A 27,660-nucleotide genomic window follows, 5' to 3' on the forward strand; every position below is an offset into this window, starting at 1 on the left:
GAGAGGGATGTAATAGATATGTTAAAATGGGGCAAATGAATCACAATTTTGTGTTCTCTGTCAGATTCCTAAAGGAAGAAAGAAGAGGAAGAAAGAATAGGGAGGAACATCTAAGAAGTAAGTGAAAATTGAGTATTATGCTTGGAGAGATGGAGGAGATTGTCTGTAAAGACACTTATCAGACAACATTTTAATGGCTTCAGGACACTACTGTGGGCCTATACAACCTTAGGGATGGAATATGTGGCACTACAGTGCTGGCATAGGCAGTAGATGCTAGAAATTAGGGCATCAAAGTGTGGTATAACCATACTTGTCTAATCTCCCTGAATGTCAGGGAGACTTCTTGAATAGGGGGTGATTTCCCTGACTCTGTAGTTTTTGGCAATCTCCCTGATGCTGATTAAGTTTCAAAATTTTTACAGTATGAAAAATTGCAGTATGATGACAAAATTCAGAGTTGTGTCCTATTTCCCTGCATTGAGGCCTATCGAGTGTAAATCCTGTAGTCTCATGAATGGGAATGAAGTCCCGTCTGCTGAATAGCCACCGGTTTATATCCCGATGCTGGCAGCCCGAAGGCAGAAGATCCCGACAGGGCAGGTAACTACTAGAGATGAGCGGGTTCGGATCTAAGAGATCTGAACCCATCCGAATTTCGGGAATCCGGGGAGATCCAAGCGCAGCGGGCTTTACGCTCATTGACTGAGAGAGCTGTCTGTCACGGCTCTCAGCCAATCAGAGTTAAGCCCATTGAAAACAGCACAAAAGAAGAAAAGAAGATGGTGCCCATCATCCCCCGCCGCCTGACACCGCCGGCACCCCCCGCTGCCGACACCGCCGGCACTCCCACTGGCAGCATCCCCCGCTGATGACACCACCACAGCCGACACTCCTGCACTGCTGCCCAACGTACTGAGGACACGGTCAGCGACACCCACAGCACCCCTGTACTGCCGACACAGTCAGCAAACCTGCACTGAGGACACCGCTGGCACCCCCGCTCTGCCGACACCGCTGGTACCCTGCATTGAGAACACTCCTGCACTGTCGACACAGTCAGCAAACCTGCAATGAGGACACCGCTGACACCCCCGCACTGCCGACATTGCCAGCAAACCTGCACTAAAGACACCGCTGACACCCCCGCACTGCCGACACAGCCAGCAAACCTGCACTAAGACACCGCTGGTACCACTGCACTGCCAGCACAGCCAGCAAACCTGCACTAAGACATTGCTGGCACCCCCGCACTGCCGACACAGCCAGCAAACCTGCACTAAAGACACCGCTGGCACCCCTGCACTGCCGACACAACCAGCAAACCTACACTAAGACACTGCTGGCACACCACACTGACTGGTTCGCGCATGCGTATTACAACCCGTACGCATGCGCAGATGTGCGAACGTCGCTCGGAACGAACGTGCGGCCGCTTACGAGTGGCTCTGAATCAGGCCCTAAGTTCTGTGAGACTCAGACTATCACACATCCAGACACTTATGGATGAGACTATACTAGAGCATGGGCATTGGGAAAATTAGCAACTGCAGGTGCTTTGGGTGTGACTCAGAATCTGATCTTTTATGTTGTTCATAGATGACCCATATTGAAATCAGTCAAAGGGTTAATGTTTTCTATTTTAGGCATTTGATAAATGCAGCCATGACATGGGACTCATAATAACAATTGTGCTTCTGTATGAATTTTTTTACTGTTGGGTTGCTGCACAAGTCTGTAGAACTGACCAGTTGCATTAATCATGTTGCAAAGAAAAATATAATTCATGTACTTTAATTACACTGGTATGTGATACAGTACAAAACAAAACCTCAGACTGTGAGGAACACCATATGAAAACTAAGACTGAGGCCCCTAGAGCTACACATGTAAATCACTCACACACCCTGCTGTATTTATATATGTCATTTCCTTGAATTGCCCTGCCCAGTGAGTAAACTGAAACTGAAAGCTACAAACTACCAGAGTTAAATATCTGCGACAAGTCTGCTAGACTGGTATGTATCTACCTACAATAATGTATATATATATATATATATATATATATATATATATATATATATATATAATCATAAACTATGTTTTTTTCACAAAGTGTCTCAGGAGCTAATGCAGGATTTGAGGAGGTGGGGGGGTTTCTATCTATCTATCTATCTATCTATCTATCTATCTATCTATCTATCTATCTATCTATCTATCTATCTATCTATCTATCTATCTAATAAAGGAAAGAATACCTAATGGCGCTATAGAGATATAAGTAAATCAGTGGAGTGTATATAAAATTCACTCGCTGCCACTTGGAGGAGCTGACCCTCCTGAGTAAAACATGTAAATGCTAAAAGAAAATATAGTGGAGCACTGACTGTGACTGGCCCAGTGTATGGTAAAAAAATGATGATATTAAACAAATAATTTATTTCAGAACAAATTAAAAACTGTAATTAAGTTATATATTACAGTATGCTCAGTTACAGAAATATACACATAAATATAATAAAAAAGAGAATGCACAATATGTAAAGAAATCTAGCAGGTACAAAAATAAAAATAAAAACAGTTAAGTCAACCAGGATTAGTAAATATAGTACACCAAACTCTATTGAGTGTTATCTGGTTATGTTAGCAGTCAGAGGCAAGCAAGTTCAGCAGCCATACAGTTAATGAGCCTAAAGTAAATAGCAGACCAGCATAAGCAGTGTCAGTAAAGGGTTAAAAAGTCCAGCAGCCAAAGGGTTAATGAGCCTCCAAAGAACAGCATAAGCAGTGTTAATGTGAAGTTTAAAGTCTTGTACAGGGTATCCTAGTGTTGATCAGACACTGGAAATTAACTTGAAATTACATGCATGCATTAGTACCCAGACAGACTCAGAGCTGTAACTCAGCTCTCAGCGTGGGAGATGGTGAGCCCACGTACACATACAGCACTGATGTAGAATTAGACTGACTCCACTGGTGGGAGGCAGTTACTCACTGTGCACAGTGCCCCGATGGATGCAGTATCGGTGGCTGAAGATGGTCAATTGCGTCTTTGTGCTGTATATGGCTCTCGGGTCTTGGTGTGGCTGCTTGTGGCTCCTGTAGCTCTATAGCTCGTGGCTTGCAAGCGAGACCGGCGCCCAGCATCCCGATCGAAGGGATGCCGGGCGCCGAGAGCGGACAGCCGCGCAGGGGGGGAGGGTTAGGTTTAGGGTTCCGGGGGGGGACTTAGGGATAGGAACCCCCCTGGAGGTTAGGTTTAGGCTAAGGGGAGGGAGGGTTAGGGTTAGGCACCCCCGGGGGGAACTTAGGGTTAGGCACGCCCCCGGGGACTTAGGTTTAGATGGCAGGGAAAGGGGGGGTTAGGTTTAGGCTCTTAGAGGGGGGATTAGGGGTAGGCACGGGGGGGGGGAGGTTAGGGTTAGGCACCCTAAAGGAGGGTTAGGGTTAGGGGGTAGATTAGGGTAGGACATACTTGCCTTTCACATGATCGGGATTTCCTTCTACGTCGGGCTGGCGCTGCCGGGATTTGAACCATGCGGTCGGCGGTGTAACATATGTATCCCCTGCATATACTGTATATACAGTATATCGCACACTTACACCATAGCTGTCCCCTTTCCTTCAAAAGAAAAATGCAATAAAGCAGCTCTTGTTGGGGGCAATGCCAGGTACATCACGTCATTAGATGGGTGTATACTTGTGATTGCAGATGGGAACTGGAAAATTAGTGTGAATTTTGTCTCCCCACAATCAGAATTATGTAAAACTTTTGGTATAAATAAAATCATTTAATTACGCATGTGTTTGTCAGGCATGGCAACAGAAATCTTGGGGCCGGGTACACTCATGTTTTTGCCCCTCCAAATCTCTCCTGAAAAAAAGAAAAACTACAAGGTTATGGATGTCTAAATACGAACATTTATTAAATTATTCTTTGTGCATTGAAAATTATGGGGACTTCTTAGTTTAATAGAAGCAAAATCAGTTTATTATATGCCACATGTACTATCAGTTTACATTGTATTGCACACTATGCTCCCATTTCAAATTGTATGGTACCCTGTGGACCTCATTCAGAGTCTATCGCTAGATGCGATCGCTCGCCCCCAGCATATGCAAATTTGTCAAAGTGACGCCACAGGAAGCGATCGCTCACCAAGGCATAAGCACGCCCACCATGTCTTAGTGAGCGGCCAGCGTACGCCCATTCGCACAGGCAGAGCCGCCCACCAGCACACGTCATCTCCAGGAAGTGTATTAAAACATTGGTACATCGAGGACAATCAGAAGCGATCGCAGCGCTTGTGGTTGCTTTACCCTACCGCAAGCACTGCGAGGACTTCAGTGTAAAAATCAGGCATGTGACGTGTACTATGACGCTGCGTGTTAATTATGCACGCCTCTAAAATGGCGTTGAAACATTCAGGCACGCCTGCGTTTGCACCTCCACTCCCCCCGTTATTAGTGTCCTGCCCGTTACCACCCACAAACGGCCTCTCCTGTCACTCATTTCACTGGGCTGTCTTTGCTGGGCGAGTGAGCGGCCTGCGATCGCACAGAGTAGTTTGCGCACGCGCAAACCATCGGGCTGCTTGCGACTGCACAGCGCTAGCGAGATACTCTGAATGAGGTCCTGTGCCCCCAGTTCACTTTGGGTCTCACACTGTTCACCCAATTCACATTGCATCATGCTTGCCAACATTCATCTCCCTCCTTCCGGGAGGGAGCTGAATGCCTGCATACAGCGGGGGCGTGGCCAGGCAATGGGTCCGTATTGGGGGTGGGGCCACACAATCATGTCATTGTGGCCCCGCCCCCTCCTCACAATGCCAAAAATAGAGACGTCATCGGCCCCCCCGCTGCAGGGGTGTCTAGTTGGTAGTCGGGGGGGGCAGGCGGCAGCCGGGAGGCTTGCCTACCTGTCCGGGGGGTCGGGAGAGGCACCCGATGTTCGGGAGGCTCCCGACCAATTCGGGAGGTTAGGCAAGCCTGCATTGCATGTCACACTGTACCACTCCCCTCTCCTCTCATTATCTTCAGACTGCAGTAACCTCCTACAAACATCTACCAGCTTATCGTTTTCCCTCTGTTCCTCGATTTATACTATTTATTTTTCTTTCATTACTGTTTTGTCTTCTGAATGTTCTCAGTCAGTGACCAGTGTCCTGTGTCAGTCATGTCCATGATCCTCTTGCTGCTCTTGACGGCTCTTCTTACTTGGCTGCAAAAGCAATGTCATGATTTAACATTAGTGACTCACTTGAAACCAGTACAGAGCAGGAACAATATGTATCATGTCAGGGGTTGAGAAATGGGGGCTGGAAAGAGGAGAGTGTGGACGTTCAACAGGGCCAGGCCAGCCCCAGGTCTAGCCACGCCCTGTGCAAGAATTTTTGGAGTTTTGGAGTGCGATTCCCCCCCCTCACAATCTAATAAATGAATATTTTTAATCAAAGAAAATATGCGCCCACAGGAAAAAAAAAAACACGTTGATCCTATAAAAAAAAAAAAGACACAATGCCCACCCCCCCCTCCCACACACACACACAGGGGAAAAAGCACACATTGGCCCCCAACAGGAAGAAAAAAAAAAACACATTAACCTCCCACAGGAAAAAAAAACAAATTGGCCCTCCACAGGAAATAAAAAACACACATTAGACCCCCTACAGGAAAGCAAAAAACACACACATTGGCCCCTCACAGAAAAAACACACACATTAGTCCCCACAGGGGAAAAAACACACTGGCCCCACAGAGGAGCATGTACTTTCTTCATATGAGTTGACGACACAGGCCTGCTTCCTGCAGTACTGAGCTGCCTCACTCAACATGGATCTGACGGTTTGAAGTCTGCAGATGCAGTTGTTTAAAATGTCCCCTTGATTAAGGGATCGTATGGGAGGAACAGAAGTTCCTTTAGGGTGTTAGCAACTGACTGCCTGTACTGTGCCGCTGCACACCACCCTTCTCCACTCGCCCTCAGTGCACTGTGTAGCTGAGTGACTTCCATAATATCACACAGCTGCGTCAAAGATGGGTCACAGCCCAGCAGCGTCTGAGTCGGAAAATGAGCACAGCACAGCCCGGGCCAAAAGTTCAGCTGTTGCACTGCACCCCCTACGTGGTGGCGTCCTCGTGCGGCACGTCTACTTGAACGAGCCTCAAGCCAGCCCTCATGTTTAGATCCCACTCCCTGTTGTTGTATGACCCCCCCCCCAAAAAAAAATTGTCTGAAAAATGACATTGGGGAACATGCCCTGGGCCTGGTACATTTGTCCTTCTTGTAAACCCTGTCGCTGGACCTGGTGTTTATACTCACTGATACCAGGAAGTAGCAGACATTATAAATATGCATACATTTCCAGTTTGTCATGAAACAGAAATTCTTCAGTTGGTGAATTTATGAGGTGCTTGCAAAGCAATGCTGCAGATATGCAAGTGGTTTAACTGGCTTGGGAGTGGATTGCGTGATGTGTGTACAAAGCAGTTCTCATTCCCTGTCACCAGTCAACAATACAGACATAATAAGTTGTGGCAATTCTGAGTCAAAACCCAGACCTTCATGTTCATTGTGCCCTATAGTGAACATAGAAGTCTGAGGGTATCCAGGTTAATTGGTCAACATGAAAAAAGGTCAACATTCAGAAGCTCGACACATTCTGAATGTCGACAGACAAAAGGTCAACTTTGTCATTCAGCCAACGGTCATTTTGTAGAATTGTATTTAGGTCGACAAGGTTAAATGGTTGACCCATTCAAAAGGCCGACCTTTAACATGTCAACGCTAAAATGTCGACATAGTTTTTTCTTGATTATAGGGTGAGTTTAGGGTTAGGCTAAAATAACAAAAAAAACAGTGTCGTCATTTTAGGGTCGACATGGTAACAGTTGACCTTTTCAATGTGTCAACCATTTAACCCTGTCGACCTAAATACATGTCTACAGAATGATGGTCAACCTATTGACCTTGTCGACCTATTGACTGGAAATTCAGAACCTGTTGACCTTCTGAATGTCAACCTTTTTGCTGTTGATCTTTCATACCACTCCCAGCCCATGATGGCTAGTATGCAAAACAGAACCCAGTCATTGGTGGCCATTGTATAATATATTACCCATTTCCTGGGGGCTACTTCTATCTATTCTTATGTCATGTCTGGGTGCTAACAGCATATATAGCTCAGTTTTTACTATTTCTCTGAACTCCATTTAGCCAATCGGAGTTCCGTGAAGGATAGGAAAGTGAACACTATCTGGCATAACAAAACAGTTTAGAACATAATAGGACAGAATCCTAAGGGTAAATTTAGTTTGTAAAAATGCTGTTTTTTGGCTTTTTTTCCAGTGGTTTAGCATCCTCCATATTTATTCATGTCCAAACAGCTGGAAAACCACCAGTTTAGAAGATGCCACATAACACTTTGCATTTGCAATTTTTTGTTACATGTCAAGTAATCAAAACACCAGATTTATTAAGTGTTGGGTTTTGAAAACTATTGAAAAACATTCTTAACGGCAATGTACATGTGGAAAAGGGTAAAAAACATATTGTGGTGAATTGTGATGCCGACAAGGCATTTGATAGAGTGTCGTAAGCTGGCCACACATCTAAAGATTATCTGTCCAACCAGCCAACTAGTTGATTGGTTGGAATGAAAACCTGGTAAGGTATGAAAGCAAATGACAATCAGAAATTTGCTCCCAAACGCTGGGAAATGGACCAAAACTGTTGTTTGAACAAATAGTTTAGATCAAACATTTAACAAACTTGTCTGAACGACCATTTTCATCTGTTTCTGACATTTAGGAGCAAATTGCTGATCATCATTTACTCCCATATGTTACCAGATTTTCATTCCAACCAATCAACAAGTTGGATGGTTGGATGTAAGTTGGTCTAGTGTGTGGCCAGCTTTAGTCTCATTTAATATATATATTTAATCACCAACAATTTGGCCCTGATTTTATTCATATATTCAAAAATGTTGTATCAAGATCAGAAAGCCTTTTTGACAATAAATTCTTTAAACACTCAATCATTTTGTTTAGCTCGAGGTACGAGACAGGGTTGCTCAGTCTCACCCATACTTTTAGATTTAGCCTTAGATCTCCTATTTCGCCATTTTGAAAAAACAAGGGGATGGCGGGGCATTTTCTTGGCAACACACAAGATAAAATTTTCATTCTTTGCTGATGACCTCTTATTATATTTTGCTAACCCCAAGGAAGCTATACTGCTCCTTCTGCAAATCCTCCCAAGTATTTGAGGAGATAGCGGGCTTTAAAATTAATTATGCTAAAACAGAGGACTTGGCCTTTTTTTGGGGAGGGCAAGGCACAATGGAGGAACTCCTTTGCCTTTAAGTGGGCAGATAGGTACTTCACTTACTTAGGTGTCAATATTCCTCCACACCCTTCTCAATTGTATAATGTTAACTCCACTCCACTCCACTGTTGTTAAAAACATACACTGATTTCAATAAATGGGCCCATCTCCCGTTGTCTTACATAGGCAGATGCCACCTTTATAAAATGATTAGCTTCCCAAGAAGCATCAGTTACCACCCATTTGTTACCACTCAGTTACCCACCCATTCAGATACCTCTTATTTATTGCAAAAACATATTTTGCGAAGAAGTTTGGTCCACACAAATCTGGACACTTCATAATTAAGATAAGTGGTATTTTATATTCTTATATAAAAAAAGTGCAGAGGGTATTCTCCAATTTTTTCTGTTTATGCTTATCTTGGTGAGGATAACACCAGGGTGATATATACCCCTTTACAGCAGCTTTTAAGCACAATAATCGGTTGATACCAATTTTAATGTTTTATTATTGGTGATGCACCTAATGCCAACCGTTATAAATGCTCAGCTCCCGATGCAGATATTGTGCATTGCCTGTGGGATTGTTCACGTATACAAGTTTTTTGGGGTGAACTTAATAACTATATTAAAGAGGTTCTAAAAATTCCATTTGTGATCTCTAAAGACTGGGCTTTATGGAACATATATGCAAACACACACTCACCGGGATTGACGAAGGAAAATCGGGTACTTCTGACCAAACTGGCTGTGGCCGCAAAAAAAAAAACATTCTCTCACAATGGATTGACTCTAACCCACCTACTCTTACATTATTACATCCTAGAATTACATTTCTGTTTACAATGGACTGGACAGAGACGTCCACCATTAAGGAAGACTTTACTGAGAAGTTTTGTGGCACCTGGTTGCCTTATAGTCATACTTTATCCCAATCACTTAAAGATTCTCTGTGGAGATGCTTCCAACTTACTTCATAGTTTAATTTGGAAGTTCTTGATAATGGCCCTACCTTTTGACCCCCACTCTAACTGTAGCCAGCCCGCTAACTGTATATGTAACTTTATATGTGATTGATTTTTTGTGTGTACAATTGCAATCTATATGTAGATTTATTTACTGCAAACATATATGAATATTTTATATGTTATATGGTTTTCTTCTGTTTGTTTTATTATGCTTTGGATAACTTTATATCTATCTGTATTACAATATGCTGTTTTCTCAACAATAAAATATTTTTCAAAAGAAAACCGCTGGCAAAACCTCCAAATAAAATCAGGTAAGCTGTGACAGGAGAGGTTGGTCAAGCTGCTGCCAGTTTGAGCTATTTTGCCTTCACAACCTCTATAAAATAAAATCCAAAAACCTCCCTTATGGGGCACATACACTAGCAGTCAGAAAACAACGATTTATTAATTCTGCAATTTGTTTCCGGATTTAAGGATTTCCCAATCTACCAATCGGCACCCATACATTACAGATATTTTTCAATGACTTGCAGATCATTTTCAGGAAGGACAGATCTGCCAGTCTTGAAAGGCTCATAATTTTACTAGTTATGTCGTGGAATTGGCTGATCGTTACTGTACGATAGCAGTCTACAGTCCTGATTGGTCGGTAAAATCCAACATGTTAAACAACCTGATTTACAGATTCCGATGACGTTTTCTGATGATGTTTTGGTCGTTTAGGAGGCAGCCAGTTAATCAGAAGCAGTTGCTCGTGTGTCACAGATTACTATTAAAATCATGGGGCCAATAATACATAAAAAAATTATGGGGACACTGTATTTATTACTAAAATGGTGTACTATATATTTATTAGTTAAAGGGCGCAGTATATTATTAATGAAAGGGGGCAAGGAAGGAAGTTCATAGAGCCTGTTTAAATTAATTTTAATAATTAAACACCTCTCCTCTTCCTTACTGGCAGCAAATAAGGAGAGAGTGTCTGTCACAACAACACTCAGTTGGGCATGTATGACTTATCTGTGTACAAGGCTAAAATAAGAGTATACCATGTGGCAGGGCTGGCTCTAGGGGTGTTCGACCTGAGCGGTCGAACAGGGGCGCCACCCATAAAGGGCGCACCCTTCCCCAGCATCCCGATTTCAGTGGGACAGTAATGTCCTGCTGTTCTACCCGTGGGCCGAAGTGGCCCACAGGTGCTCAAATCGGGGGGTTGGAGACCACGGAGTCTGAATGGATGCTGCGCACATGCACGTGGCATCCATTCAGTGCCGTGAGAGGGCTGGGGGAAGACCAGCTAGTGAGGCTCCCCCGAGCCTGACGTTATTTGGAGGCATGCCATGCGGGCACACTCCTCAGATAATGCCACAAAAGGAGGCGTGGCCTACAGTAATTAGACCACACCCCCTCTGAAGCGATCAGAGGCTATTTTAGCCCCTGATCACTTCAGACGCCAGCGTTCTCAGTCGCTATAGGCAAGTTGGTCGCAATCTACCATTGGGGAGCTCCGCAAGCTACCGGTAGATTGCGATTGTCGTTTTGACCAGGCCTGATTTAGACCTACATTACACAGACTTCAGATAGAGCAATATAAGTAAACATATAAGCTTTGGACAACGATTTGCACGCTAGTGTACATATAGTAAATAGTAACCTGCGCTTGTAGTGTATATATAAAACAGCTGTTTGCTTTTTAAGTATAATATATGTAAAATATGATAACAGGTGCTAAAAAAATAATAAAATTCAAATAACATTGAAAATATAACATAACAAAAAATATTTGATATACTGTATTGTAGTTGGTAATGTTTATACTCCTTTGTTGATGGAGTGGTGGAAGCAGGGTTGGCAGAAACTTCCCCCGCATTGCCGTACGTCAATCCTGATGTAACGTGCACTGCTCACCCTAACTGTCCCTCACTTACCACTGGACCTGGTCCGGTCCTTCTCGGTTAGCGCGGTATGGTTGGCTGGCAGTGCTCCTGTGTTCTTCTCCTGCTGTGCTCCAGCACTCTTCGTGACCATGGTGCCTGATAGTGATGTCAGATGCCAGGTAGGTATGGCGTTGCGGCTCCAGGTTAATTCGCACAATCACTCTAGCTGGTGTAGAACCTCTGCTCTTAGTACAAATGTGTTTCAAACCCATATAGGTGCTTTTTCAAGGATGTTTGATCATTTCCCATAGGGGGTTTATATATTAAGAAAACTTTATTGAAACAGGTAGCTAAAAACAAAATGCTATTTAAAAAAGGTGGTAAGCACATGCTTATTCAGAACTGTTTAGAGCTTTAAAAAGTTAGTTTCAAAAATAAAAGTGTATAAAATGTGTAAGTTTTAAAACAAATATGTAAAAACATAAAAGTATAAAAAATAAGCAATCATTTCTAAATGGAATGTGAAGTTTGTTAAAATCATCAAAAGATAAAATTTATAATATTAAAACCGAATTCCATGGTTTTCTCTAAAAAAGGATTCCTTGGGGGTCTGGAATCGACAAAGTCAGTATCCGATGTGGTGCCTGTGGAATATGTTTCTAGTGGATAGATCAGTTGTTGTTTAGAGAAAACCATGGATCAAAACTGAGACACCCTAGAAAACCCAGACCCCACCCGTGGAGGGGTAGCTGTACAAGAAAAAGAAGAGGGAGGAATAGAAGGATTTTAAACCTAGTTTTCAATTTGTCCAAATGCCCCCTATCTAATGCCAAGAACCAATTACTGTCAAGAGGCCTATCTTTTGTGCCTACAAATAGACATAATCCATTCAAATGGACCATTGACCATTACAAATTTGGGCGCAGGTTACGCTTAAAAGAATTCTTCCAAGACAAGCAATCTGTTGGTACACAGAAAATATTCAAACCATCCTCCAACTTCGATCCACCATCTAGCAATCCAAGGATACAGGAAACATCAAAGATGACAAAATTTATGGTAATCTCACACGAGCAGAAAAAACGGCCCTGTGGCAACTTATAAGCAACAATCAGATAGTAATTCGGCCTGCCAACAAAGGCGGAGCCGTTGTGATACAGGACTGGGTAGACTATGATAGAAAACTAAAATGGCTATTGCTGGATGAATCCACATATGAAAAATTGACATACAATCCCACTAGAGAAATCAAGAACAAAGAGGATAATATACTTAAATTAGCACTCTCTGCCATATGGATCGATGAAGCAACACACACCTATCTAACAGTGGATAAACCTATTTGCCCGATTATTTACTATATTCCTAAGATACATAAAACATTAAACAATCCACCTGGTAGACCTATAATATCAGCAAGAGGTTCTACTCTACAACCTTTGGCGATATATTTGTAGACCACTTTCTACAGCCTCTTGTACAAGCCAGTGCAAGTTACATTAGAGACACTGGTGACTTCTTGGCAAAATTAAGTACCATATATATCACTGAAAGTACCTTACTGGCAACATTAGACATCACTTCTTTGTACACAACAATACCACATGTCGGTGGTCTTAATACCTTATAACAAGCATTAGCCAAGCACAATTCATTCTCGATCTAGCAGAGCTCATTTTGAACCTGAACTATTTCAAGAACAAAGATGAATACTTTGTACAATGGTCAGGAACTGCAATGGGGTCAATCCTGGCCCCTTCATATGCAACTTCTACATGGTCAATTAAATATTTTCCCTATCTATGGCCAATTTATTCTATTTTATAAGCTTTTTATTGATGATGTGTTCTTTCTCCAAGGACCAGAAACAGCCTTTCACCACATGGTTACACAACTGAACCTACTTGATGAACCAATCAAATTTATACAGAGTATCTCAGGCAGCAGTATCAATTTTCTGGATATTACAATATACAAGCAAGATGGCAAGCTGGAAAAACTGTACCGTAAGCCTACAGACCGTACCACTTGCCTGATGGCCTCTAGCCACCATCCACCTGGCCTAAAAGATGGGCTCCCGATATCACAATATTTGCGAGTACTACAGACAATTCAATGCCATCTAGACAGGAGGTACAGATTGCACAAATGACAACACTATTCATACAGCGATGGTATAGTGAGAAACTTTTGACTACATTTCTAACGAAAGCTAGGCATAAATTTATTTAACCCCAGACCCTTAAAAAGAAGAATGAATGACCTCTGTTTGTCACAACTTTTGACAATAAATCCCATATTATAAATCGGTCAATCAAAACACATTGGCCAATTATAAAGACTGATTCATCCCTACCTTTCAGTGAAAGTGATCTACCAATGATGGCCTACAAAAGAGGCCCCAATCTTAAGCAGATGTTGCTACAACTGACCATGAATCCATACAAAACTACAACTACCATTGAGCTCATGCGATCTCATAAAGGATGCTTCAAGTGCAGTGGTTGCATTACATGCAGTGCCATTATTCCGGGACCCAATTTTAACCACCCACACAGTGGTAAAATCATTAACATCAAATGAAGACTACACTGTAAATTAGACATGTTATTTACATATTAATTTGCCCTTGTGGCCTATATTATGTTGGCCTTACTACTAGATGTTTTTGTGAACGTATGGAAAATCATCGCACTTCTATACGCAAGGCTATACAAAATGGAGACTCTGAAAATCCAGTAGCAAGACACTTGTTAAGGAAAGACACCAAATTGCATCTCTAAAATGTAAGATCATAGACTGGATACCTCCTCACGATAGGGGAGGTGATCGTATATTAGCGCTCAAATGCAAGGAAAGTCAATGGATTTTTAATTTGAACACTATGTCCCCTAGAGGATTTAATGAAAATAATCCTTATAATATATTTTTATTAAAAACAACAACAAAATTCTCTCTTAAATAATTTTTCTTTTTATTTATTGTACAATTGATAAGTTATTGTTATTGCAATAGTCATGTGATATATTGGTCTGCTATATACCTATATTTGTGTGTGATATATCCAGGTTTATTTGGTACCCAGGCCCTCTGTGTTATATTTCACAATTACCACTACAATATATTATATGTATTGGCATTAGTTACCAGTTCTGCATCATTATGTAAAAAAACATTAATTTCTGATACAAACAGTAACATATGTTAGTTTATACCGACTAAACATTGTTTGTGGCTTGCTTCTAGCACATTGACTTGTTTTATGGATAATGCATTTTATACCAACAAAAAATATTTTTTCTATTTATTTAACACTAGTGAGATCCTAGCCCCACTTTCTGTTATTGGACATGATTTTGCCACACTCCCTGTCATATAATTGATACCACACTTCCTCTTACACACATGCCACACTTCCTATTCTCGGATTCCCCACATCCTGTTCTTTAATTTTCACTTTAACTAGTCACATCATTATAACTAAGTTACTCTAAAACACCTTTATAGTGACAGTACACAACATGGAGTAGTGTTACTTATCCACAAGCCAGTCACATGCAGTTTACCACTTCTCAACATATTAAGTCACATTTCCTGTTTTGTGACCACTTCCTGTCATGGCTGGTTTAAATACAGGCAGCCTGTTATTCACAGTCATGCCAGCATGCACACACGCTTTTTCAGCTCCACAGGTATGTGTATTTTTTAAGATAATTTTCCTTTTATCTCCCCATGTACTGTTATGCTCTTTATCTTCTTATTTATTGTTATGTTGCCCATTATTAGATTTTGTCTGCATTGGCAATGTATTATATTAAGTATACAGTGTTGTCATCTATTAAGCAATCTTTGCAATAGATCATTGGACTGATATATACATGTTACAACATGATGCCGATTACACTAATTAATTCTTATGGATAGCTTATTTGTTATACTAGCCTTTGTTTTTAGTTCTATTTAGTTGTTTGTATGATGTCATCGAACTCTGGCTAACATATGCTAATATGTGCTAACAGAGCATTTGTTACATAAGTAATTGTACACTCTAGCTAGCATATACTCATACATGCCTTTGTTACATAAATGAGTTTGCACTCTGGTTAACATATCCCAATATATGCTATTTAAGCATCTGATACATGAGTGAAGTTCAGCATTGATTTACTGATTTTTTTAGACCAGATACAGGACGTCTTTTATCTCATTTGCAATTTTTTTATATTTGGTAAATGTGATTTGATGTATTATTTTAGTTACAGCATAACACAATTTATGCTGCATATTGACATTTAAGTTCTAATATATAACCAGATAAGGGCCTGGGAGGCAGTACTGTGCCTTATGTGACACTTCTTTGTTATTATCTCTTTCTGTTTTAGTCTTTTGTATTCTTATGAAGCCTTGCCAAAGGTTCTGGAGTGGAATGAAAACGTTGGCAACTATGGATTATGTGCATTCTTAAAAAGCTTAAAGTATGTTTTTGACTTCAAAAGTCTGGCGAATGTCTTTATCTCTACGTATAGTAGATGTGATATCCTTTATATATATATATAAATATATATATATATATATATAAAAAGGGTGAATTAACAATTGAGCGACTAGTTTCCTACAATACCACTTGTAAATTTACAAAAATTATAACATTTCGCAAAATAAGAATAAAATATATTATAGCAGGTGAAAAAAAGTGCAGTGCAAATAAATATATATAAAAAAATATACAATTTATTCAGAAACAAAGATAAAAAGCCTTAGTAAATTCCAGGCTTTTTCTAGATATACCGTTTAGGCAACAATTAAAAAACAACAGATAAAATCTGGCAATTCATGAAATAATGAGATTAAATGAGAGTAAAAAAGAGCAAATTAATAAATATAGCCGCTTATCTGAGTGTATAAAAAAGGTAGTTTTTCCAGAGTTCATGAGGCATAGAACAACCACTCCCAGCACGTTTCGTCCTAAGACTTCATCAAGGGGATGATGTGTAGATGGGGTATTCTGATATTTTTACCCCACTTAGAGTTCAATGGAGGTAGGAGTCCGCATCACTTCCTGTATATCCGAGAGCTCATATTATTATTAGTAGTTGGCCTTCTATTAGTTCATAGGCTTCTAACTTAAATATTCAGATAACTCGCATTATATTATGCAATGTTTAGAAGATAGTTTAAACGTTCTTCTTAGGGCTATTTCTGCCCTTCATAGTGTCACTTCTGCCCTCACTAGGTGCGTCATGTCCTTTCTCCTACTCGCGTGACATTCTCAGTTAAAGTGGTGCCCGCCGTGTCCTGAGTTCTCGTCACTTCCGCCATTCCGACATGTGTCCTTGCATCTCTTCCGCTCTCATGGATCACGTGCTTGAGCTGACCATGTCCTATGTTCAGCGTCACTTCCGCCCTTACTGTTCGCTTGACCGGGATGTTTCCACCCTTTTGGCACGTATTTCTTGGAATGCCAGTTACCATGCCGTCACTTCCGCCCTTCTAATGCACATAATTTGGATATCCCAAATAGATCTGGCTTCCGCCCATACAGTAAAAAATGGTATTATGTTGAGTTTTCCTCCTGTTCATTATCAGATTAGTCTAAAACTTGAACAAAAGATGGATATTAGAGTTTGGTACAAATTTGAGTTCTGAGTCACAAAATCCCACTTACAGCCCCATAATGAGCAGATGTCAGTAGACATATATTTATATATTTAAAATATTTGTCATATTTAGAATGTGGACACTAATATGGAGAATTTATTGTATAGCTATACACTATGAATATTTATATGCCATAGAGGTCATGTGTAGGAGGGTGTAACCTTAGGACCATAACATTTTGTGAGATCAGTTCTTGGGACTGAACAAGATCAGTAGTTTAGTCCTTAGAAGTAAGTAATTTTTATTAAGTTCTGATGGGAGAGGGGTCATGCAATAGAGCATAACTCAAATTTTCGGATGATTCTTCCAAAGTAGTCCTTGTATTCTTCTTCTCCTTTTTGGGAATGTATAGGGATTACAACACATGGGAGTCCCAAGATGTCCCCAATCTTGGTACTAATTAGGCTCAACAACATTTAACTACCGATATTCAAATCGGTGCTTAAATGAAATGGTATGGTTGTATGCATTATACTTTCCTCTCGTGCAGGGTCACTTTTTCCGAGCCAAGCCGTGCTGGGTCTTCTATACGTATTTAATCCATCAGATGAGTGTGTATAGTTCCCTTCTTGGGTAATGTTACCTTGTTGGGTCCTTATATATGGAAACCTTTTATATTTGCAGCACCAGGTATTCCTAAGAGGTTACCCATCTTAGTACTGACCTAGCTCAGCCATGCTTTGCTTCCAAGATCAGATGAGATTCGGCATACACATGCTGGTATGGCAGCAAATACCTTCTGTTTCACTTAGCTCGGTTTAAAGTTGACACTGCCAAGTTTTCTACTATACCTGGTCTTCCCCTAAAGGTCGCCCTTTATGGGTACTGATCAGGCCCATCCATGTTTATACAGAAATTCTGGTAATATCATGGAGGTATACTAGTAGATAGGAAATAATCACATCACAGGAAGGGAGCAATCTCATAGCTCTCATTAAATCCTTTGGGTGTCAACGTATCAAGTTCAAATAGCCAGAACATCTCCTTTCTTGATAGTAGGTTGTCCAAGTCTCCTCCTCTCTCACCCAGGGTCACATGTTCAATCGCTTTAAAGGTGTTAAAGGTGATGTCTTCAGATTGGAGTTATGCTCTATTGAGAAGTGCTTGGAGACTGCATGTTCCTCTATATTTTTAATGTTCCGAATGTGCTCCTGAATCCTCATTTTCATTGGTCTTTTTGTCTTTCCTACATATTTAAGTCCACAAGTACATTCCAACAGATATATGACTGACGTGGAGTTGCAATTCATAAAATTCTTTATAGTATATTCTTTAGATCCATCTGAGTTCATGAAGGTTTTCCTTTTAGGGGTGGAGAAATTTACAGATGTTGCAATGGCTACACTTGTAACTTCCATTGTATCTCAAGATGTTTGGAGTGTTTTTTTCTTTATCTCTTAGCATACTTGGTGCCAATATGTCTTTCAGGTTTTTAGATTTTCTGTAGGTTTAGGTGGCAGGATCTTCATTAATACTGGATCCATCAGAAAAATGTTCCAATTTCTATTAAAAGATTTTTTGCTCTGATTCTCAAATTGTAATAAAGGGTACCATCTCATTTGTCTGAGATTTCTCAGTTTTGTATTTCAGTAGATTGTTTCTTTCTAGGGTCTTTGTTTTTTGTATTGCTGTCAATAAGGTTTCCTCAGGATATTATTTTTCTCTAAACCTATTTGCATATACTTACAGTTGTTCATTGCAGGTCTTAGCATTACTGCAATTCCGTTTTGTCCTGTAGAACTGGGAGTATGGGATATTCTTCCATTTTTCTAGATGAAATGCAGGTAGCTGTTGGCATCTACTCCTGTTATAATTTTTTTTGATCAAATTTTGTCTTCTATTGCTGTTAAAATCAGATCTAAAAACTCAATGCTTGAACCATTAAAATTAGACGTAAATTTAAAATTCATATTATTATTTAAAATGTGTACTAGAAACTGGTCAAAATTTTCTTCTGATCCTTCCCAAATAATTAAAATATGAGAAAATAAATGGATTATTTTTGTATATGTAATTCTTTTCCCAACAGCCCATGAACAAATTTGCAAAACTTGGGGCAAAGGTCGAATCCATGGCTGTTCCACATACTTGACGATAAAATTGGTTTAAAAATTTGAAATAGTTGTGATTGAGTATAAAAGACATAAGATCACATAAAAACTCCTTGTGTGGAACATCCATTTCACCATCCATCTCTAAAAATGCTCTCACTTTTTTGATACCTTTTGTGTGCTCAATGCACGTATATAAGGATTGGACATCAATTGTTACCCAGTTATAAGTCTGTTTCCATTGTATACCTTCAATATGTTGTAGAACACTCATAGTGTCCTTGAGGTAAGATTCCAATTTTATAACATATTTCTGGAGGAAAATATCAACATACTAGTACCCTCTTTCCACCTAAATTCCGGGTCTGACCCGGAGTTGGAACAAAGTTCCTATCTGGATCAGACCCGGAATTTTGCCGGGATATTCCCGAGTCGGCGCCGCTCACACCGGACTCGGGTCTGCATAGACCCGGCTTTTCCGGAGTGAAAGTGGTCGCTTGGAGATGACGTAATCTCCAAGCGCCACTGAAGCCGGACCAATTGGCCGGCTAGCAGCGCACTCCAGGTCATCGTGACCTGGAGTGCGCTGTTCTCACAGCAGGGTTCCATGGGCTACGCCCGTGTTAAACCCTGCTAGTTACCTGGGTTGGATTGCTGGGTCACTCGATCCGGCGATCCAACCCTCTCCCCTTTTACACCAGGGAGCTGCCCGGGTTAACCCTTCAAAAACCCGGGTTTTAGCTCCGGTGTAAAAGGGGTATTAGATAGGTGAGAGGTGAGAGATTCAATGCCTGCTATGATAGGCCTACCTGGGGGTTCCGTGAGTGATTTGTGAATCTTCGGTAGGAAGTAAAAAATGGGGGTTGTGGGGTTCAATTTCATTAAAAACTGGAATTCTTCTTTGGTTATAGTATTTATTTGTAGACCGTATAATAAGATAGTTCTCAGTTCTTCAAGAAGTCTATGGGCTTCTTTGAGATAATAGGCATAGTCCATGATCACCAATTCCCCCCCCCTTTGTCAGCCGGTTTTAGAACTATTTCCTGATTTTTCTTCAGATTCTTTAGAGCTCCCTTTTCTCTATTGCTTAGGTTCTGTTTCTTAATATGTTTTGCCACATTATCGCAAAGATCTTTTTCACCATTTCATAAAATACATTTATATGATTATCCTTTGACTCTAGCGGGTAATACGTGGATTTCCCCTTCAAACCATACTTTGAGGTAGATTTTTAAAGGTGCTGATTCCTTCCTTAAAAAGTGTCTTTTGAGTGTAAGAGTCCTCACGAATTTATTCAAATCAATGAATACATCAAATTTGTTCATGTTACTTGTCGGGGCGAAGTTTAATCCTTTACTTAATAATGCTATTTCAGAGTTATTTAGTGTTTTCTGGGATATATTGAAAATGCCCTTTGTCTTAGGGTCTATTGGAGATTTCTCCTTTTTTGGTTTCTTCCTCCTGCCACCCCGTTTTCCTCTTTATCTCTGTACCTTCTTTACAGAGGGGAGGCTGTTCTTGTAGTTTCCCTGAACATTGGTTTTCTGCTGTTTGCATGATCTTGTGCTGGTGATAAAAAAAGGTTGTTGTCGCCACTAGAGTCCAGATGTTGCAGTGCGGAAAATCTGTTCTTAGGCTGGATAACTGTGGGTCCGGGGTACGAGCCAAAATCTTGATTTCATCTATAGTTGAATTTTCTCCTAGGGACTGTTTTCCAGCTAGGTCCCTCTCCAGATTCATATCTATTAATAGTCCTCTCCTGTTTTTGGAATCTACTCCAAGTTTTGACTTTGTTATATTCATAGTCCTTCTTATCTCTGATGAACTTTTTTCCTTGCTCTTCATGACTGCTTCTTCTACTCTTTCTATTTTTCTCCGTAAGACTTTTTCGTTCTCTTTATACTCTTCTTTTTCTTTAAACTCCTCCATCCAAGGTTCCATCTTTATAATCTCTTTCTCCAGACTGGAGACTACCACCTTCTTCTCTATAATCAATTGTATTAGCTCTAAAGAGCATTTATGTAAAATTTCATTCCAGTTTTTAAAAAAATCTGGGTTATCAAGTCCAAAGGTGGGATTTTTTTATAAGCCTCAAGCCTCTAGGGATTCTGTTTACAGAGATATAATGTTCTAATCCCCTAACATCCCACCATGCTTTTACTTATTTCGTTAGCATTTTTTCAATTTCTCAAAACATATTGTCAACATTCTCTGTGGAGACATTTTCATGGGAGGGGGGGCATTTTCATTGAACACTCTCTGGCATAAATCACTCCTTTTATTCACATGGTCTCTATTTCTAAACATATTCAAATGGGTAATAATACGAAGAAATAGGTGGGTACGGCACCAACTTTCTTTAGCAATGGAGTGAAAAAATGTAATGTGTATATTATTCAAGTATAGCAACTAGGCCTAGAATATTAAGGCGTCAGCTCTAGGTCAATAGTGTAAGTATTGGGAAGCAGTGAAAAAGGGGTGAATTGACAATTGAGTGACTAGTTTGCTACAATACCATGTGTAAATTTACAAAAATTATAACATTCCACAAAATAAAAATTTCAATAATGCATAAATATATTATATCAGGTGAAAAAAAAGTGCCAGTGCAAATAAATATATATAAACAAATATACAATTTATTCAGAAACAAAGATAAAAAGCCAGGCTTTTTCTAGACATACGGTTTAGGCAACAATTAAAAAACAGCGAGAACAAGATAAAGAAGACTCTTTGCTGGAGACACTACTTGTGTACAATGAATATTAATAAAATTTAACTTTTAATGTATCTCTTAAAAATATGACAAAAGACAAACAGACACATAGTGTACATAACATAGATAATTCTATCCCTTTTCAATTAGGGAAAAATAGGTATTTCATAAGAAAAAAAATACATATAACAGATCAATGCCATTTAAAAATATCATAATTAATCACAATAATTGTATAAGAGTAGAAACAATATAATAATGACAATTAATGAGCCTATTCGGCTACATAGAGACACATTATAGAGAAAAAGGAGCTACACCATCACATACATGTTATAGAGCTCGGCTCAAACTATAATAACTCACAGATAGATGTCAGTCAACTATTAGCAGCATGGTATCATATCTGAAACATAAAGGTATACATATATCTACATCACAAGGTTGTGAACGAGAACATACCCCACTTTCTGTTGCATGCACTTCATGAAATTTAGGCAATATAAAGCAAAATGTAGTCACCCATCTGGATTTATATAATATTATAGCCTTATGTATACTGATTCCATATAAAAGTTGGTTACACCATTAGGTAAACTCTAAATTCATTTATGCATACCTATAGGGTTAACATTGTGCCACTCATAGAAGAACTGACATATCAGCAGTATGCTCCCGTAGTGGTGTTACTATTTTGTATGTGAGAAGTAATTGCACAATGTCAGGCTTACAATGCCAAATAATACTTAACTTGTATCCCGTGGCTGCTTGACTCGGCAGCTGATAGAGAGAGCAGAGCTGCTGTCCAGTGTTGAGCTCTGTGTATTGGGCTCCGTGTGTGTGTCTCTAAGAGGCACAGGTTAAGACGGCAGTGACTGTGGCATTGGGGAATCCCCTTACACGCTGCTTAACAGGAGGGTACCTGATCTCTCCGTTTACTAGTCTCGTTGCGGGTTGAATAAGGCACAAGTAGAGACGGCAGTGACTGAGGCAGTGGGGAATCTCCTTACATGCTGCTTAACAGGAGGGTGCCTGGCCGCTCCGTCTGTTGGCCTCGTTACAGGTTGAATGACGTACGTTTCGCTGGGGGCGTGGCTTGATCACAATTGGGAATGCATAAATTTCATGAAGTGTATGCAACATAAAGTGGGGTATGTTCTCGTTCACAACCTTGTGATGTAGATATATGTATACATGTATACCTTTATGTTTCAGATATGATACCATGCTGCTAATAGTTGACTGACATCTATCTGTGAGTTATTATTGTTTGAGCCGAGCTCTATAACATATATGTGATGGTGTAGCTCCTTTTTCTCTATAATGTGTCTCTATGTAGCCGAATAGGCTCATTAATTGTCATTATTATATTGTTTCTACTCTTATACATTCATTGTGATTAATGATGATATTTTTAAATGGCATTGATCTGTTATAGATATTATTTTCTGATGAAATACCTGTATTTCCATAATTGAAAAGGGACAGAATTATCTATGTTATGTATACTATGTGTCTGTTTGTCTTTTGTCTTATTTTTAAGAGATACATTAAAAGTTAAATTTTATTAATATTCATTGTGCACAAGTATTGCCTCCAGCAAAGAGTCTTCTTTATCTTGTTGTCACTGTTAATTTCTTTCTGACTCTGGGGTGCACCACCAATGCAATAATTCTGTTCCACGGTGTGGCTAATAATTAATGAAAGTTGGTTCAAGTAATAACAAACTCTAGTTCTACCTGTTTTTGGTCTTAATAGACCCAGGTATAACACTCAGTACTAATCCTGTGCAATCCTCAAACCCCTTCTTTTGTTAACAATTAAAAAAACAACAGATAAAGTCAAGAGGCAATTCATGATATAATGAGAATAAATGTGGGTAAAAAAGAGCAAATTAATAAATATAGCAGCTTATCTGAGCGTATAAGAAAGGTAGTTTCTCCAGAGTACATGAGGCATAGAACAACCACACCCAACACGTTTCATCCTAAGACTTCATCAAGGGGATGATGTGTAGATGGGGTATTCTGATATTTTTACCCCACTTAGAGTTCAATGGAGGTAGGAGTCCGCATCACTTCCTGTATATCCGAGAGCTCATATTATTATTAGTAACTACTAATAATAATATGAGCTCTCGGATATACAGGAAGTGATGCAGACTTCTGACCTCCATTTAACTCTCAGTGGGGTAAAAATATCAGAATACCCCATCTACACATCATCCCCTTGATGAAGTCTTAGGATGAAACACGGAATGTTATAATTTTTGTAAATTTACACATGGTATTGTAGCAAACTAGTCGCTCAATTGTCAATTCACCCCTTTTTCACTGCTTCCCAATACTTACACTAGTATTACACTATTGACCTAGAGCTGATACCTTAATATTCAAGGCCTAGCTGCTATACTTGAATAATATACACATTAAATTTTATCACTCCATTGCTGAAGAAGATTGGCGCCATACCCACCTATTTCTTCACACATATATATATATATATATAAATATATATATATAAGAATATATAAATATCTAAAAAAAACTATTTAAAGCATCTATATAGATGTGGACAACTATTGTATCCTATTAGCTAAGTTAAGAGAAAGGAGGGAATGAGAGATCACCTATTTAAATTATCTAATTTATATAGAGATGCTAACATTCTGGCTGCCCCTTCTGGGAGGGGTCAGCCAGAACGGCAAAATCGGGGGCGTGACGGGCTGTCGTGGAGGCTCCCAACCAAATCGGGAGGGTAGGTAAGTATGCATTTATATAGGATACTCTACAGATATTACTCTACAAATATTACTTTTAGGGCATATATAATTGTGGGCTCCACATGTACGGCGAGGGAACATGTGGCAATGGACATCTGCTCACATTTCCATTGCCGGGCATGTGGATCCCACTGATGTATTCCCTAATCATCCAAACAAGCATAATCTAAGGCTTCATTTAAACCTCCTGGGTGCATTGTATCCAGGGTTGCATAAAATTGGATTTTAAAAAAAATAAAATAAAATGATTTATTTGGTTTAAATAGGCTTTTTTATTAAAAAAAAAAATTTAAATAAACGTTTAAGAATTTAAAACGTGTACTTTAAAAAAAATTAATAAAAAATCCTATTTAAATAAAAAAAAATGATTTAAATCAAATAAATCCGTTTTTGATTTTTTTATTTTAAATCCAATTTTATACAACCCTGATTGTATCCAACTTGAAGATCCAGGCAGACTCCCCCAGACATAATTTCCTGAACCTATTTAAATAGGTTGAGGAAATTATGTCTGGGGGAGTCTGAAACCTTTTTTCTTGAAACCTTTCCACTGCCATAATGGAGAGATCCTGAGGGTCCCCATTATGGTGAAGTGAAAAGTATCTAGAGACACTATGTGTTTGAATCTTTTTTATTATATTCCTCCTATGTTCCTTGAAATGTGATTTTAGTGTTCGGGCTGTCCTCCCAACATATTGCTTTGAGCATGGACATTCTAGTACATAAATACAATAAGTAGATTCACAATTAATAAACTGTTTTATTTGAAAAAGCTTCCCATTAACTTTAAACATTATACTTGTGTGTTTATTTTCATATATCTACAAGTCAAACACACTGACTTGTTACAACGATAATTTCCTAGTGGTTTGGGGGTAACCAATAAATTAATTTTGTGTTGGTCTCTGGTTCAGATTTTAATTCACTTGGAGCTAACAGATTTTTTAGGTTAATATTCCTCCTGAAAGTGATGACAGGTGCATCATGTAAGCTTAAATTAAGTATAGAATTTTGTTTGAGGATTTCATAATTGTTCTAAATGATCTTTTTTATTTTATTAGATTTATCATAACATTTTGAAATAAAGCTATTTTTTCTTTTGTGATGGGTATTTTTATGAGAACCACCTCGCTTTTTGTTGGTGTTATTTTTCTTATAATTTTATTTTTATTTGTATTCTCTTTCTCACTATTTCTATTTCTTTAGGTGTGGGGGGATCCAGCTACTTTTGGCAAAACTCTGAGCCTCATTAAACAAGGATTCTGGATAACCTCTACTTTTAAATGGACTGTGTACAATTGCGATGTAGTCTGATAATCTAATTATTTGGGATGTTTTTAATCCAAGGCTTATAATGCCCACTTTTATAGTGTAAAAAATGTGAAGATAGGGGAAAAGGGAGGGGACGATCAGTAGGCGCTGACGACCAAGCAGCTGGTTCAATGGAGTAGTCAACTCCCAACAAAGGCTTGCAACAAAAAAAGAAAGATATGAACCGCGCTAAATATATCTAATGAATATACTGATATATAAATAAAAGGCACAAATAATACCTAGTTCAGATAAATGAATAAAGACATGAGTGGTAATAATATTCCGTCAAACATAAACAATAAACATTCTATATGGCTTGATCGATATAATCAATATATTTATTCCTCAAAATATAAAAGGTACATTTATTGATGTGCACAAGGAGATTTAAACATATCTAGTATGTAAATATACACATGCACAAATAAAAAGTATATGTAAAAAGTATATGTAAAAAGAGATCCTAAAATCAAGAATCTCTAGGTGTAGATAACCAATTCCGTCCACAAGATGATGATTAAATTAAAAATCTCTAAATGAGAGCAATAGTCTCGATCCAAATGGTGGTGCCAAATTGGTGCCAACAATCACTGGCCTAAGGTGTCTCCGGAATAATGTCCAGCTATTGGGTTAATTACCAGACTCCATAGAAGCGTCCACAGCCCGGGATAGGTGTAGAATTCCTGCACTGGCGTGCTGACGATCTAAACAGAGACTGGAGAGTGAAGAAAATGATGCCGGTCCGGAAGACAGTCCAAATGTCCCAAGTGATGTATGCAAAAAGTGGGGAGCTAAACGCGTTTTGCTGTGGTAGGGCCCACAGCTTCCTCAGTAGCATGTATCCCCATGTCATCTGAAGGGCTCTTTATACCCTAGCATAATTGGAAATCATGCACAGCTGTTGTTCAATCAGAAAATACAATCAATCAAGCCATATAAAAAAACACTGCATATTATACATGCAAAGGATCCTAACATCAAATGCTACCGTTAGATATTAAAAGTATATAAATATATACCAAACCAGAGAATATCTTCATCTCCGGATTATAACACCCGATCATGTGATCATGTAGCCAATCACGTGACCCCGAATGGCCCACAAGGACTCCGTAGCGGGTCACGTGTTGTAAACAGAAGCCGCTGACATCAGCGGAGCTCTGCAATATGAGCTTATCCATAGCCGATCACGTGTTGTAAATACAAATCACGTGACTCCGTCTGGCTAGTTCGAAAAATAACTTAGTTAAAGATGTTCACTCTGATCGCGTGATGTATAAATAGATCACATGATCGCTGACAAATAATTTTTATCTTACAGTAATAGTTTACACATAATGTTTTATTTAATTGCATCATGTAGACAGTTCAGGTAATCACTGTAGGACAATTCCAAGTAGATTGAAATATTGATATAAATATTATATTTTATGAATAAACATATTAGTTTTTTGCATAGCAAAAATAATTAATTCAATCTAAAGAACAAAGTTATTGTCCACAGTAAAAATCCTTCTGCTTCAATCAGTATCTATTAGATCATAGTACATATTCATCAATTAAATTATATAAACACTTTAATTAGCATCTATGACCATAATGAATCCCATAGATGAAAATTATAATGGTGGAAACAAACTAACTGGTAAATCCAATATGAAGATATATACAATAAATGCAATACAGGTATGGGAGTGGGGTGAAGGAGACCCTATCTACCTCACAATACACCTGTCAAATTCACATGATCGTGTTCAATTCAATAGACTCATTGAGGCCGTCTGGATGCAAAGAGTTAAGTCTAAACATCCAGAAGACCTCTTGTCTGCAAAGATTTTTAAACCTATCACCACCCCTTATTGTGGATGTTATATGTTCCAAGCCTATAATGTTAAGTGATTGTGGATCACTATTATGTACTTTCAAATAATGAAGAGATAAACTGTGTGTTGTCATT

At 39.2% G+C, this 27,660-nt stretch overlaps 1 protein-coding gene and 1 pseudogene across 1 annotated transcript in view; one reads left to right on the plus strand and one right to left on the minus strand.

The window, feature by feature from the left end:
* Positions 1–1,996: 1,996 nt before the first annotated feature.
* The window catches only part of CALCOCO2 (calcium binding and coiled-coil domain 2), a 199,930-nt gene continuing 174,266 nt past the window's right edge, over positions 1,997–27,660 (plus strand). Inside the window, exons 1-2 of the mRNA XM_088442773.1 lie at positions 1,997–2,018; positions 15,565–15,657. Of these exons, the coding sequence (XP_088298899.1) occupies positions 15,634–15,657 (24 nt within the window). The 5' untranslated portion in view covers positions 1,997–2,018; positions 15,565–15,633. The remainder of the gene's footprint in view (positions 2,019–15,564; positions 15,658–27,660) is intronic.
* LOC148509695 (5S ribosomal RNA) lies at positions 17,456–17,574 on the minus strand (annotated as a pseudogene).

This window comes from Taudactylus pleione, unplaced genomic scaffold (assembly GCF_031769625.1).
Source record: "Taudactylus pleione unplaced genomic scaffold, aTauple2 ptg000317l, whole genome shotgun sequence".
Classification (NCBI taxonomy): Eukaryota; Metazoa; Chordata; class Amphibia; order Anura; family Myobatrachidae; genus Taudactylus; species Taudactylus pleione.